Here is a 13,434-nt window from a genome sequence, read left to right on the forward strand (position 1 = left end):
CAAAGCTTTAAGATAAATTATTTTTTTTTTATTCAGCAGATATCGTGGCAGAAATCTCAGTGTAGCAAAATTAATGCCAAATTGCTCAGGTGCCCTCTGTATTTCCCTCTTGCATTGTGTTTGGGGTTTTTTGTTTTGTTTTACTGTTCAGGCACCACTGACTATAATTAAAAGCATGTACATCAATTATTACTTACTAGGAGATGAAGACAACATTGAAATCATCAGAGAGGAAAGACAAGTGATTCTGGAAAGAGCTAGAGAGACAGAGAATTATAGTAACTTACAAACGGCTTTCCAAAGTCTATGTTCCTCTTTCTGCACTTTCCCCCCCATCACGAAGAAGACTGAAAACTTTTAAGTAGCAATACCCAAATCTTTCAAAGCCCACCTCTTTAAGAGTGCTGAAGATGAGGTCACTTGGCCATGTGTAGTTTATAATTTTGCTTTTTGTTGTCTAGTGTTTTCTTGTTTCACATTTGAACCTTACTACAACCTATTAATTTAAAAGTGCATGAGAACAACTACACACGGTCAAAGCATTCCAATAAACCGCCATCATTCTTGTTGTTCAGCCATGATTATTTTTCCTAATTACCTGTACTTAAGCGCTCAGTTTTAAAAGTCATCTCAAAAACCACACCAATTACTCCTTTTCAGGAATGAACACAGCTGATGCTGGTTTTCCAGTCAATTTAGTACAAAAGAAAGGACCCATGTTTTTTACCATGTCCCTCACATTATCAGCTTTACATCTTCCGAAGACTACAGTTCAAAGGCCCAGCAGATTGCTAGTTAAGTACTAGCTCTTCTGTTCAAGGAAAGGTGAGAGACACAGGGCATGGGAAATTCATCTTCAAGCACACACAGAATCTGGAGCTTCTAAATGGCAGAGACTAAAGGTCAAAATATGGCCAAGGCTGGTACTCAGCTGCACTCAGACCAGAGCAGGAACCTTCAAAGTCCCTTTTTCCTATTGCTTCAAAAAAATGCTTGCTTCAAAGCAATCGGAAGTCTAGACAAATACTAATGCTTAATTAGTACAATTAAAAGCCTGCAAAAATCCCTTGGATTGCCTGATGAATAAGGGAAATTTTTAAGTGCACTTAATATTTTTCTAGGCATGTTATTTGTAATTTGGTCAGCCACTGAATTATAAATGGCTTTTTTTATTTGTATCCTGGTCTCTGTGTGTCAGCTCTTTGCTTTCAGCTCTGTGCAAGGGCAATAGCAAGTGCAGCATGTTGTCTGCATAGCCAACAATGCATAATAATCATCATGGGAAGGGTAATGAATTAATAAAACCAGAATAAACCTCTTAAGGTATCACACTCAGGGATAATGTAAGACAAAGTAAAAATTAGTCAAATGAGTAAAAATGAGAAAGCACAGCTCAAATTACTGACTGCCATGAAAAATTATTTCTGAGAAAAAAAACCAGACCCGGCTCATTTGTTTGATCACAGGGAGAGCTCTTCCTCCACACGTGCACGAAAGAGAATCTCACATTTGGGCTCAGATTCGGAAGGATGCACGAGACTGCTACACATTCCCTTTCCTTTTCTCAACTCCATCAAGGCTCCCAAGTATACCATGGGGCTATTAATGCTGGAACAGGAAAAGCAGCATCTAGTTTGTGGTTCCCATGTGCCTCTAGCCTCTTCATTCGGGAAGCCATTGGATAAAGGATTCCTATTTTAGCACGGAATAAATGGCTTAAATGAGAATAAAGTCAGAATTTGCACTGTTTCCATACAAATTACCAACACACAGGAACTCCTGATCTACAGAACAAATCAAGATGTTTGGAACATCCTGAACGCTACATGAAATGATGGTAACAGCTTTTGCCTTTTAGTGGCTAAAGGTGGATAAAAAGTTTCAGAAACAACCTTCAAAAATCTGACCTAAAGGATTTTTTTTAAAGATATCTATTTTTAATCTTCCTAGAAGGAGTAAGCCTCTTTTATTACATTATAACGCAGTATATGCATAAGTATTTTGTACAAAAAACATTAGTACACATTCCATATAAAAAGCAAAAACAAAAGTATCTTTTTAATGCATCAAATACAGCAGAAGCTAACAACTTCCAAAATGGAAAAATATTTAGATAGATGGAAAACACTCCATTTAAAAAACTCCATGTAGGAGTTCTTGTGAACAGTTAATGTTGCTGAAATGAGAATATTTGAAAATATTGTATAGACATGTATACGTATAATCAGCTCGGCAAGCCATGCAGAATGTACTAGATAACAATTATCCTTTTCCTGGAATTCAAGCAGGGAGCTGTTTCATAACAAAGTCTTGTTATTAAGACTGGTATTTGGCAAACATTCCCTTGCTTTTTGAAAAAACAAGAGCTTTTTATTTCTTTCTGCTTCTAATCTTTATGCCAAGTAACTAGAAGGAAAATATAAAATGGGTAAGAGGCAGCTATAATGTTCTATCCTCACTTCACAGCTTTTTCATTTTTATAAATCTCCTTTTTAAAGTATTAATTAAAAGTGTAAGTATTCAAATATATCCACAATACTGTTTAAACAGTGTGTGGCACAGAACATTCTGAGATACAGCAGAACTCAGAATCCCAGGACTGTCACATAAATCTGCAATGCCAAAACAGTTCAAAAGACAGCTTAAATATAACTGAAAGGAAGATGTACAGCAAGTCTGGAGGTATTAACGCTTTACCAGTTTCCTGACTCTGAAGTACCATGGTTTTTGCCTTAAGCTTAAAATATAAATTGGCCTAGCAAGCAAAAATTTTGAATCCAGCAGTTCAAACTATCCAAGCTTTGGGAGCTAAAACCTCCATACTAGCCTGGTAAGGGATGAGGAGTAATTTACATATATCCCGAAGTCTTAAATTTTAAGCAGATTAATGACTCTGTGAGGCTTTAAAACTGATTTTCTTTTCATGTTCTAGCTTGAGAGAACTGCACAGTCATGCAAAGATCATCTTACATGTCTTTTTATCTCGTCTTTTTTACCAGAGATAATTCAAACACTTTTCAGAACTGTTCTCTACTTACCTGCTTTAGTCAAAAGCATTAAGACTGTAGTCTTGAAATGTAAATAATGGTAGGTGATATAGAGCAGGTCTGCTCCAAGCAAAGAGTACTTGTATGGATTTATTGGTTCAATATTGCAGAAGCTCAAGAACTACACGCACTGGCAATTTGGCACAGTTTCCTTATCAGCAGTAACATCAGCTCTTTTGCAGCTCTCTAACCTCTTCTCCCCAACCTTTTGTTTCCAAGTCGACAGACCTCAGATTTCCAAATTGTATCACCAAAGAGAGATTCCAAAAGGAATAGCATCAAGATTAGCAAGGATACTGATAGCTTTTAACTGGTGTTTTCCTATTCAAAAGTTCACATACAAGTCTGAAAGAAGCAATTCAATTTGGTACCAGAGACAAGAGCCATGCACAGCACTGTTACCCCATGCCTTCCACAACCCTGAGACAACTTACTGAATGATCTCTGCACGTTCTTCCTCTTCTGCTCCTATTTACATGCACACATTCCTATATAAAGAATAGATTTTGAACAATACCAGGAATGATTTAAAGAGTTTTCTGGTTTTACACTTATTTATTGTAGCTTTTAGTTCTGCTAGAGTATGCAACCCTTCATTATTTATTTTATCCTACTTTCATTGCACTACACATGCTGCTGGGCTGTATAGTTTTACTCTTACCTAGTGACTCCTAACTTGATGCTTCCAGTTGTCAAGCATCACTCTTTGTGCTTCTTCCACTTCTTCAGATTAACAGCCCTACTTGGCGGTTCTTCTTCATTTCTACTGACTACTTGGTGAAGGTTGCCGACTATTACAGAAGCAGATGGCAGCAAAGGAAAGGCAATAACTACCCACCACCCAAGTGGCCCTAAGCCCCACAGGTATCTTGAGATACAGAAGTGCATTCAGACAAAAAGGGTTACTTCAACATGAGTCCTCCAAAGGGGCAGGGTAGAAAAAAAAAGTCTTCCAATAATACCTGAAATGAAAAACTAAGCATAACACGCTCCAAACAGGTAAGTTTGGAAACTGTTTGTCAGAAAGCAAATCAAGCCCCCAGATAATCACATTCTGATATGGAGATGGCTGGAATTTCCCAAGGAGTGTCTTTGTGGTCAAGATACTATGCCCACTAAAAAGAGGTATGGACATGTTTGAATGAACTAAGTCTTAAGTATGTACACAAAATACCATGAAAAACTTTGCTCAAGATCTTCCAGCCTCAGAAAAATATCTAAAAATCATCAGAATCATTATGACCAACAGTGGACCTATTTTACCTACTTTTACAACAGATTTTTTTGCCATAATCATATTGTACACCACCAACCACTAAAAATATTTTCTTTTCTGCTATAAGCCTTTTTCACCAATCCAAAACAAATTTCCAGTTGCACAGACATTCAAGTTACAGTGTATAAATGACATTTCCATGTAATTTAGTTTAAACTTCAAAGCTGAACACACTACAAAATTCCAGATCCAGCCAGGTTTAAGACGATAGGACAAGTGTGGCATTATTTCAATCTGTCTTCTTTATACACTTCAATCTGCAGTGATATACCAGAGCCACATTCCTTTAATATTAGGTCACTGACAAACGTTAAGCCTTGGGCTTCAAAACCTGACAAAACCTGTCGTGCTGAAACAATTGGTTACCTGCCCAGAGCTGTACGCATTAGCCACAGTTTGCAAAAAGCGTTTGCCCCACTCTATCTAATCACATCTTCCCCCCACCTTAAAGTTATAACAATATTTGAATGCATTTTTAAAAATACAAAGAACCAAAATGAAAGCTACTTTGACTACGCAGTGAATTTAATTAATGTATCATATGAGAACCTGCACTTTAAATAATCCTGTTAAAACATGCGCATGTTGGATGATTTCCAATTAGCCTTGTAAGAAAAATATCTGGAGAAGAAGCTGTTGTGCAGATTATATGCTCAAAATGCAGTAAAATTGAAGTGTGGAACAAAGATCATGCAAAAATATCGCATACCCAAGCGTTACTCTTCTGTGTACAGAAAGTCATTTGAGCATGTAAAAAATGAAGATACATGTATCACCTATTCTCTTTAGCATTGCAGTAACTACAAATAAGACAGTTTGCTTCTTCCTAAGCATATATCCATCCACCCACAAGGCTGCATTCAGCTGCTCCCTGTTTTTACCATCTACCAACAGGTCTTCACTGACAATGGCCTCCCAGTATGATAAACTAGGTTTAAAACACAATGGGAGACTACTACATTTAGACACACCTCGCAGACTATTCAGAAGGAAAAGCAGTCTTTGGTTCCATGCTAATAACACAAGCAATAGAAATGTACACGTTTTCCATTAATGCAGCCACAGCCAATCTAAGAAGTTCAAACGCACAAGTAGTCCAACTTCCCCAACATGACATGGCACCTCAGTCCTATTTACCCTAAGTTAAGAGCTAAAAGAACAGGTAACCGCAACCAGAAGCTAGGTGTCTTTTAGAAGATGGACTCGTTTGATTTGCTGACCTATAAGGCATATTGCAAATATCTTCTTGCTGAGAAAATTCAGTTGCCTTAGCTAGAAGCAACTCCAGAAATGAAAGAGTAATCACTTGATAGGGATACATAGGGTATGCCAACACATATAGCTGAGTAAATAAGTACAGGTGCTTTAAAGGTCAGACTGTATACTTATTTTGATTGCTAACATCAAGACAAACATTTATTCATAAATGATTATTTATAATTTATGTACATATATGTACAAATGTACACCACGGTGAGGGAGTGCAAGATGAAAAAACCCATCTTGGCTCAAAATCCCCATCATAGCAGTTCAAACAGTTTTTTGTATTTCTGAAGTGCCAAGGAAAACATTTTTTTACCATAACTGGAAGAACTTTTCACTGATCTTTTTTCTAGAATAAGAGCAGAAAACCAGATTATGGATCACATTTATTCCCTTCCTCAAAGCTATGGAATACAGATGAAGTTGAAGAGTCCTGCTGCGCAGGGAGAAAAACAGCAAAATTAGTGCACCCATTCTGACAATTCGAAAAGTATGACTGATGGATTCTGTAATGGCTCAACCTCCTGTATACCTCTGCATACAAAATTATATAAAAGTTTTCATCTTTACTTAACAAGTATGGGGTGGAAAAAAACATGTCTGACTAAGCAGTTCCAACAACTAAGATTTTTTCCATTTATAAGAGGAATAACTGGCCGGGGAAAGCTGATTTGCATTTTGTATTATTATCCTTATTCTCATCTGCTTTCACCTTCAGGAAAAGAGCTTTATTCACTTTGACTTTTTCCATATTACATATTTGTCCTAATCTAATATTCTCAGTAGTATAAAATTAGTTCATACATTTCATCAAGACAAAATAATTGTACCTGACTAAGAAATACTTGTAGCTCCAAAGTCTCAAGCAATGATTGTTGGATGACAGGGAGAAGGGCAACTTTATTACTCCAGAGAAAATTCATCCAGTTTGGCCCAATTGCAACTCAGAAAAAAAACCCCAAACCTTGCATAAAAGCTTTAAAGTGTCTTACTGCAATGGGGAATTTGATTTTTAGAAATTGTGTCTTGGACTGACTGATTTTGCCCAGGATCAGCAGGCTGTAGATTTTCCTTGTCATTGCTGCTCCCTATAGCTGGGACTACTGTCACTGGAACACCAAAGCCAACAAATATAAAAAGGCAAGTTCATACAAAGTGGAAGATAGAAAGGATTAAAAACTGGAACAATTCAAAATTTCTCAATCCAAGCACAACTAAAGTTTAGTAGATACATACACCGAAAAGACATGGGGGTAACTTACTGAACCAGCTGATCTGACAAAGAAAATTGTTGAAAGTAGTTTCAATGCATCATTTTTTGAGGAAATATGGGTTTTGATTAGACTATGCAGACATATCAGTTCTTTCCATGTTTTCTTACCTAGCTCTGCATTGGTTTGTTTCACCCAGTATAGGTGTACATTGTGTCTTGTAGAAGAGTTAACGAGCTTCTGAGAAGAAAACCAATCCCCAAGAAGAAAAAACAGCCTTTTTTTTTCCCCCTCAAGAAAGAACTAATTCACTTCAGGAATATTCATGTAGTCTTGCAGAACTAGTTTCCTGACTTGGTTTCTTCTGGGGGGAGCGGGGGGAAGTCAGTAATGTGTTAAAGATTAACTTATAAAAACACTGGGGAAGAAATTTGGTTCACGTTCCTTTTAGATCTTCTGCTTTTGTAAGAAAATGTAATAGTTATGGAAAACATTAACCGTACCAAGAACTACAAATGATGCAATCTGCTTACCTTATCCTGGCTATATGTTGCTGCACAGGCTGATGCTGAAAATGGTCAGGCCACTGATGGTGAAGGCAGAAAGACGGGGAGGGCTGAAGACAGCAGGCAGGCTGATATATGGGGGGTTGTTTTTGGCAAATAGATGCTGAATACTCAGTATGTGGCTGCATGCAGCACGAAGTCATAGGAGATGGTGCTGAGCTGCCAACCACTGAATGACATTCTTGCTTGTTATTATGGCTACTTAGAGAATGATGGTATGGACAGGGGTGGCAGCATTGCGACAACATCTGCTGAGTTCTTTGGTTGTCTAAAGGCAAAAAGGATGGTTTGATTGTACCGTTAAGTTGCAGGCAGCCATTTGGACTCGCTTTTGTTCTTGGTGTTTCCTTGGATGGGAGTTGTTGGACCATGACATCTCCATCACTAGCTGCAACACCTGGGCCGGTAGCATTTGACAAGATGCTGCCATTGCTCAGAACCACAGAGTCACTGACGTTGCTCATAGCCATGCTCCAAGTTCTCAGTGGATGTGCGATGTTCCTGAAGAAAAAAATAAAGCAAAGTTCAGAGCTGCAGTGTTTTCAGATGCTCAGAAATAAATTTAGATTAAGATGAGTGAAGCTCCTCTCTCAGCTCATCTTTCACAACACAGGGAAATAGAAAGGAGTCACATACACACTGCCAGCAACATTTTGAAGGACTTTCATTTGTTCAACAAAAAGAGTGAAGCTACAAAATGCTCAGAGACTAAACCAAAATATAAGTCAAATGAATAGACATTCCATAGTCTCCGGGTCACGGCAGAAATGTAATGGTTGGGATGCACAGGATAGTTTTGCACAATTTATTTATCCACTATTTCTGAAAACAGATTTTGGTATAAACTGCGTAACCATCCACACTTTGCACTGCAATTTGCTCGTGGGCTTTGAAAGCCAGCAGGAGACAGGATCATGGTGTAGAGATTGTTTAATAATCATTAATGTGCTAGTTTCAGTAACTTCCTTTCCTATCTCCAATTTCTACTGAAAACAAGGCAAATTTGTATTTTTGAAGAAATTATTTTAAAATGCTTTATTTAAATAAAGCCACTTCAGCAGATGTGTCAAAGTTGCTGGATGGTAGACCAAGTCTTTAGCAGAAGCTCAAAATAAACTGTTACGAACAAGAAAAGGTACACTACAAACTCATGTTTTTCCAAGCCTAAAAAAAAAAAATAATCCCAGGATTCAGTTGCTGCTGATTGAGAAGCTCATGCTTCCAAACAACACATATTCCAAAGGCAGTTAAGATATGCTCTGCACTGTAAATAAAGGATATTAAAGATTTTCTTCTAAAGTCTTGTCTTCTTCAAGCAAAACGTAAGTGAAAGCTATTAATATTGGAAAGGTGACTGATGAGTTTGGCTCAAAATTAAAACTTCTCCGAGGTGCTCGCAGCAGCCAGTTTCCCCTGTGTTAACTATAATCGTGTTTTAATAAGGTTTGAAAATAAGTTGGAGATGATTATTTTGATAAATAACATGAAAGGTCGAACAACACTTAGATAAGAATTTGTTTCCCAAGTTATGGGGTGGACGAGGGGGTCAAGGGGTCAGAGAAGGGAGAAAGAAGAAAGAACACTAACTACACACTATTTAGAAGAATACATCAACACTAGCTTAAAAACTAATTCAATTAATTACAACTTCTTTGTCTAACTTAATGCTACCTTTTTAATACTGAATTTAATCGACAACATTCCAAGTCCAAATTGCAAGGCTTGCATTACAGACACTGAACTCTGCAGAAAGACACAACATACAGATTAAGGCAGATAAGTGAGGAAGTTTCTAACACATTTTCTTCCCCAATACCTTTGCTGAGTGCTCAGAGTGCTAAGCCTGCACAGCCAGCTGAGCTATTTAATTGCCTGAACGCTAATTCTGAGCAGAAAGTGCTTTGCAGAGTGGAATGCTACCCCCAGCAGCCCCCCTGCGCAGCGTCTCCCCTAGACATAGCTAAATCCTTCACTTCTGAAACGCAAATTAATCCTCTGCTATTTGTTCTAGATCATGTGCAGAGCCAGATGCCCTGGGAAATCACTTGCATTTAGATAACCACTCAGAACAGGAGAATATGCTGCTTGATGGGCATATTTTTTCCAACCTCCAATTCCACACATTCTTGCTGGGTATCCCCTCCCCTGGCCCAGGCAAGTCAAGCCCATGAGGACTTTCTGCTGAGCACAGAGAGTAAATTCAAGTGGCTGGCTAAACTTCGTTTCAGTCTGAAAAGCCGTATTAGTTACGTGAAATACTGCTGTATTTGAACAGCCTGGTTCTCTCCCGCCCTGTAGGCAGCTTCAAAGCCTGCTGAAGTGGACAGGGCAAGAGCTGGACATCAAGGCAGAGAAAGCCCCTCTCGAGGCGTCTGGCAGCATTTTGGGAATTTCTGGCTGCTTAATTTCACATTCACTCACATAAGAGACAGGCTGCACAGTGATGTTGTTACATTTCTGTTTCAAACTTCGACACACGTATCATCACTTGAAACTGCGGTACACCAATCAAAGTTACTATCCTGCAGATGACCATGATAACTGAAAAAGTACAGAGATACTGCAAATATCTCACCCTTCAAGACGACAGGCACACCACCCTTTTGCCTTAAACCCAGGACATCTGCAGCGTGCAGCAATTGAGATAACACAACATAATTTTTAGTAGCTGTTTCAAATCACTTTATAAAGGAAACCACACATTTACACGCAAGACACACATGTGCCAAACAGAGATGCAAGCTAACTCATGTGTATGAAGCTGGGCAATCCCAGCACAGACACAGCAGCTTGGAACCTTCAGTGTATCTGCGCCCCTCGTGAACGCGGGCATGGGATTTTTAACTTCTGTTCCAGACAATCCAGCAGCCTCCACTTAATATGATCAAAAATAAAATGCTTTCTTTTCAACAGATGTAATATCTACCTGTATGCCTTTGAGTTTGAACACAATCTTTAGAAAGACTCTTTAGAAACTAGTAAATTCAAAGAAAAGCCAAAGATCATCATCACCACCATAACACACAATTCTGCCTTTGTTCTCCTGCTGAACAGGCTATTCACGAACTATTTCAAGCTATAAAATTTTTAACAGATCAAGTTGATGCTTTCTTCCAAAGCCTTGAGAAACTATTGAGTTCCATCCATTGGACATGGAGTCTTTGAGCAAGGCAACAGAAGCACCTGCTTACCTTGAAGTTCTTTCAATACCATATTAAAGTGAGAAAGACTACTTTGGATGCTTAAAGTAGCTATCTGGTTAAGTATTTTATTCACAGCTAAGAAAAACTGATGAGGACTCAAACCAATCCTCTAGAATATGAGTTGGGCTGTACATTTTAATTTGGTTTGGTAGCTTTACTTCCTTTAAACAAATGTGAGATGGTTGATGACACCTAACAAGTCTAATATTACCTGAGTTTAATTTTGCACATGTTTGAGGGTATTAAAAATTATGTACTATGGTACTTCATTTCTGTGACACTCTATTCTGGTCACTGCAACTCTACTGACAATGAAACTTCACCTGCAGCTATCACACCAAAATATATTCTTAGATTATATTCTTATCTCTCTGCCGTATTTTGTCTCCTCTGCCACAACTGCAGTGACTGGGAACTTACTGAGAGATGTAATAATGTCCCAAGGAAACTCTAAACCGAGAATCTCTCCTTTAGAGGATGCACAAATAAGCCAGTTAGAATGCCACAAGTACAAGCACAGTAAGATTTTAATAACACATGGATGTGGGAAATCAAAGAACCTGTTCATCATGAAAAAAAAAAACCCCTAAAAATAAGAATCTTTCAAAACACAATCTTTGTGAATTCTCAATTCTTTCAATACTGAAATATAGTTTTGTTACATTCCTCAAACTGCTTTAGGATTTGGTATTCTCCAATACAGTGGGACTTTCAGACTTATACCAATTTACATCTGAAGAATGTGAAGCAGTGGACAGGTATTCTGAATAATGAGTTCATAGATAATGCAGGTTTTAATATAGGCAGCCCTACTTAACAGAAGATAAAAGTATAATGAGAAAAAGTGTTAACCTACATGTTTAATACATCACACTTAGGTATCCACCTCTCTTGCTGGACACAAGGTATTTTAAATATTAACATCTATTTAGAAATTATGCTGAATCGTTAAGGGAAGAAAAGCAGAATTATCTTTAATTACTGAATGCTTGATAACACGTAAGTAAAGCAACTACTAAGAAAGCACTTTAGCCATGCAGTTCAAAACAACAGATTGGAAGAGTGTCATATCTGGGAAGTACCACAGTCTCTACAGACAGTGTTACTTCATGACAGTTTTATGGAATAATCCCTCTATTATTTGTGGAGCTAACAGTGAACACAGCTTACCCAGCACACATCTGCCATCTGCATTGCAAGACCTTCAGGAAATAAAGTAATGCTGTACCACACTAAAACTATGTAGGATTTGGTGTTCCCTAACTAGCATGTTCTTTTTAGACTTGGATTAAGTTCACCTGTTTCTTTGGCTGCAACCGAAAGAATTTTTCTTTGCTTTAAAGTTTCTTTAAAAAAAAAAACAAACCACTTTAAAAAAACATTGGTTCAACAAATCCCACCTGGACTCATAATGCCTGCAATTGAGAATGATAGAAGTGCAAATTCAAGTGGGAATGATGTAGTGGAAATTTAGTATAACCAAGTACATTAGTACAGATAATTTATAGATCTTTAGAAGACGACAGAGAACAGTTAAGTGTTCAGGGTTGTTTTAACCATATAAGAAAAAGAAAAACTCCCCAAAATCTGTACCTTGCACTAAAACAAATCTAAGCTAGTTATAAGACTTTACATTTTTCATTTAAGGTAGGACAAAACTCAGACTTCACCTAAAAGATATCTAAAGCCTTTCAGCTATAGCTAGCATCACACTACTCCGCCAGCTGAACCAGTCCAGCTTTTCTGGACCTTGCAGACCCGTCAGCTACAAAGCATCAGGGTTCTGAGATAAACGTGATGTCTGAAATAACAAAAACATCTTTTCACGTCAAAAGTTCATCTAAAACAGTTGGATTCTAGAAGTAGTGCATTCTTGAAAGAAGCAACATTTAACAATCCCAATGCTACCTATTAGGTCCCCTACCAGACGAAATATTATAATGGCCTTGTAGTCCCTTAAGACAGTGAAGTTTTCAACGTGGCAAATGGGTTACACTGTCTCAGTCTGTAAGCTCTGTTAAATCCTCTCCAGAATTCATCTGCTGTGCCAGCCAGTGCACAGCCACTCTTAAGGGGGGGTTTCTCCTCCTTCACATCACCAAAATTCTTTGCATCTTTGCTTTTTCTCAGTGCTCACAGGAGTAACAGGTGGTGCCTGGTGTCTGATACTGGGGTTTATGGGAGATGTCTAGTTATCTATCATTGCAATGGTTTTAGCAAGTCAAACAGCTTTTTAATGTTTTATGGTTGTTGATCTCCATTTTGGCTCTCAGCTAGACATTTTCCAAATTCTCTAGCTCTTACTCCTATGTATTCATATGTGGTCCTTGGTTTCCCTCAGTACCCTGATTCTTGCTTTTCCGTTTCAGCTGTTAACCACTAGGTCTTCCCTGAAAAGCTTTCACTAAATACCGATGCTCACTAGAACAAGCCTTCCCTGTCCTTTCCACTTCCAAGTATTTAAACTATATTTTAAATAGATGTATTTCACTTTAAAGAAGATTACTTCTTATTTCATCAACACACTAGTTTACCTGATATATTTATTAATGTAACTGTTTCACTTTGAGGCTTGACACAATGTAGCTCCTATTTTTGAGAAATACCATTACGGTCAGTTTATTTTCTGCAGTCTATAAATACCCATTTTCTCAACTAATGTCACTGTATTCATGAGCAGTTTTTCAACCATCTAAGTACTTGTACCACGCAGCAGTAGTTAGAAGACAATTACGAAGCAGAAGAGGTTTGCAGAAGGGAAATTTCGGCTCTTCCATTTTGTACCAAGCGTTTCACGAGCCATCGAGCCCTTCCATCCCTCTCCACAGCCTGAGAGGCTGAGAAGCTGTCCCGTCCTGAACCTGAGAC

General features: G+C 38.0%; 1 protein-coding gene across 3 annotated transcripts in view; it reads right to left on the reverse strand.

Moving 5' to 3' along the window:
* DISP1 (dispatched RND transporter family member 1) overlaps positions 1 to 13,434 on the reverse strand; it is a 92,190-nt gene that overhangs the window by 26,767 nt on the left and 51,989 nt on the right. For all 3 annotated transcript variants that reach the window (XM_056357030.1, XM_056357031.1, XM_056357032.1), the window contains exon 2: positions 7,331 to 7,864. In XM_056357030.1, the coding sequence (XP_056213005.1) occupies positions 7,331 to 7,864 (534 nt within the window). The remainder of the gene's footprint in view (positions 1 to 7,330; positions 7,865 to 13,434) is intronic.

The sequence above is a fragment of the Falco biarmicus genome, chromosome 12 (genome assembly GCF_023638135.1).
Source record: "Falco biarmicus isolate bFalBia1 chromosome 12, bFalBia1.pri, whole genome shotgun sequence".
In the NCBI taxonomy this organism is placed as follows: Eukaryota; Metazoa; Chordata; class Aves; order Falconiformes; family Falconidae; genus Falco; species Falco biarmicus.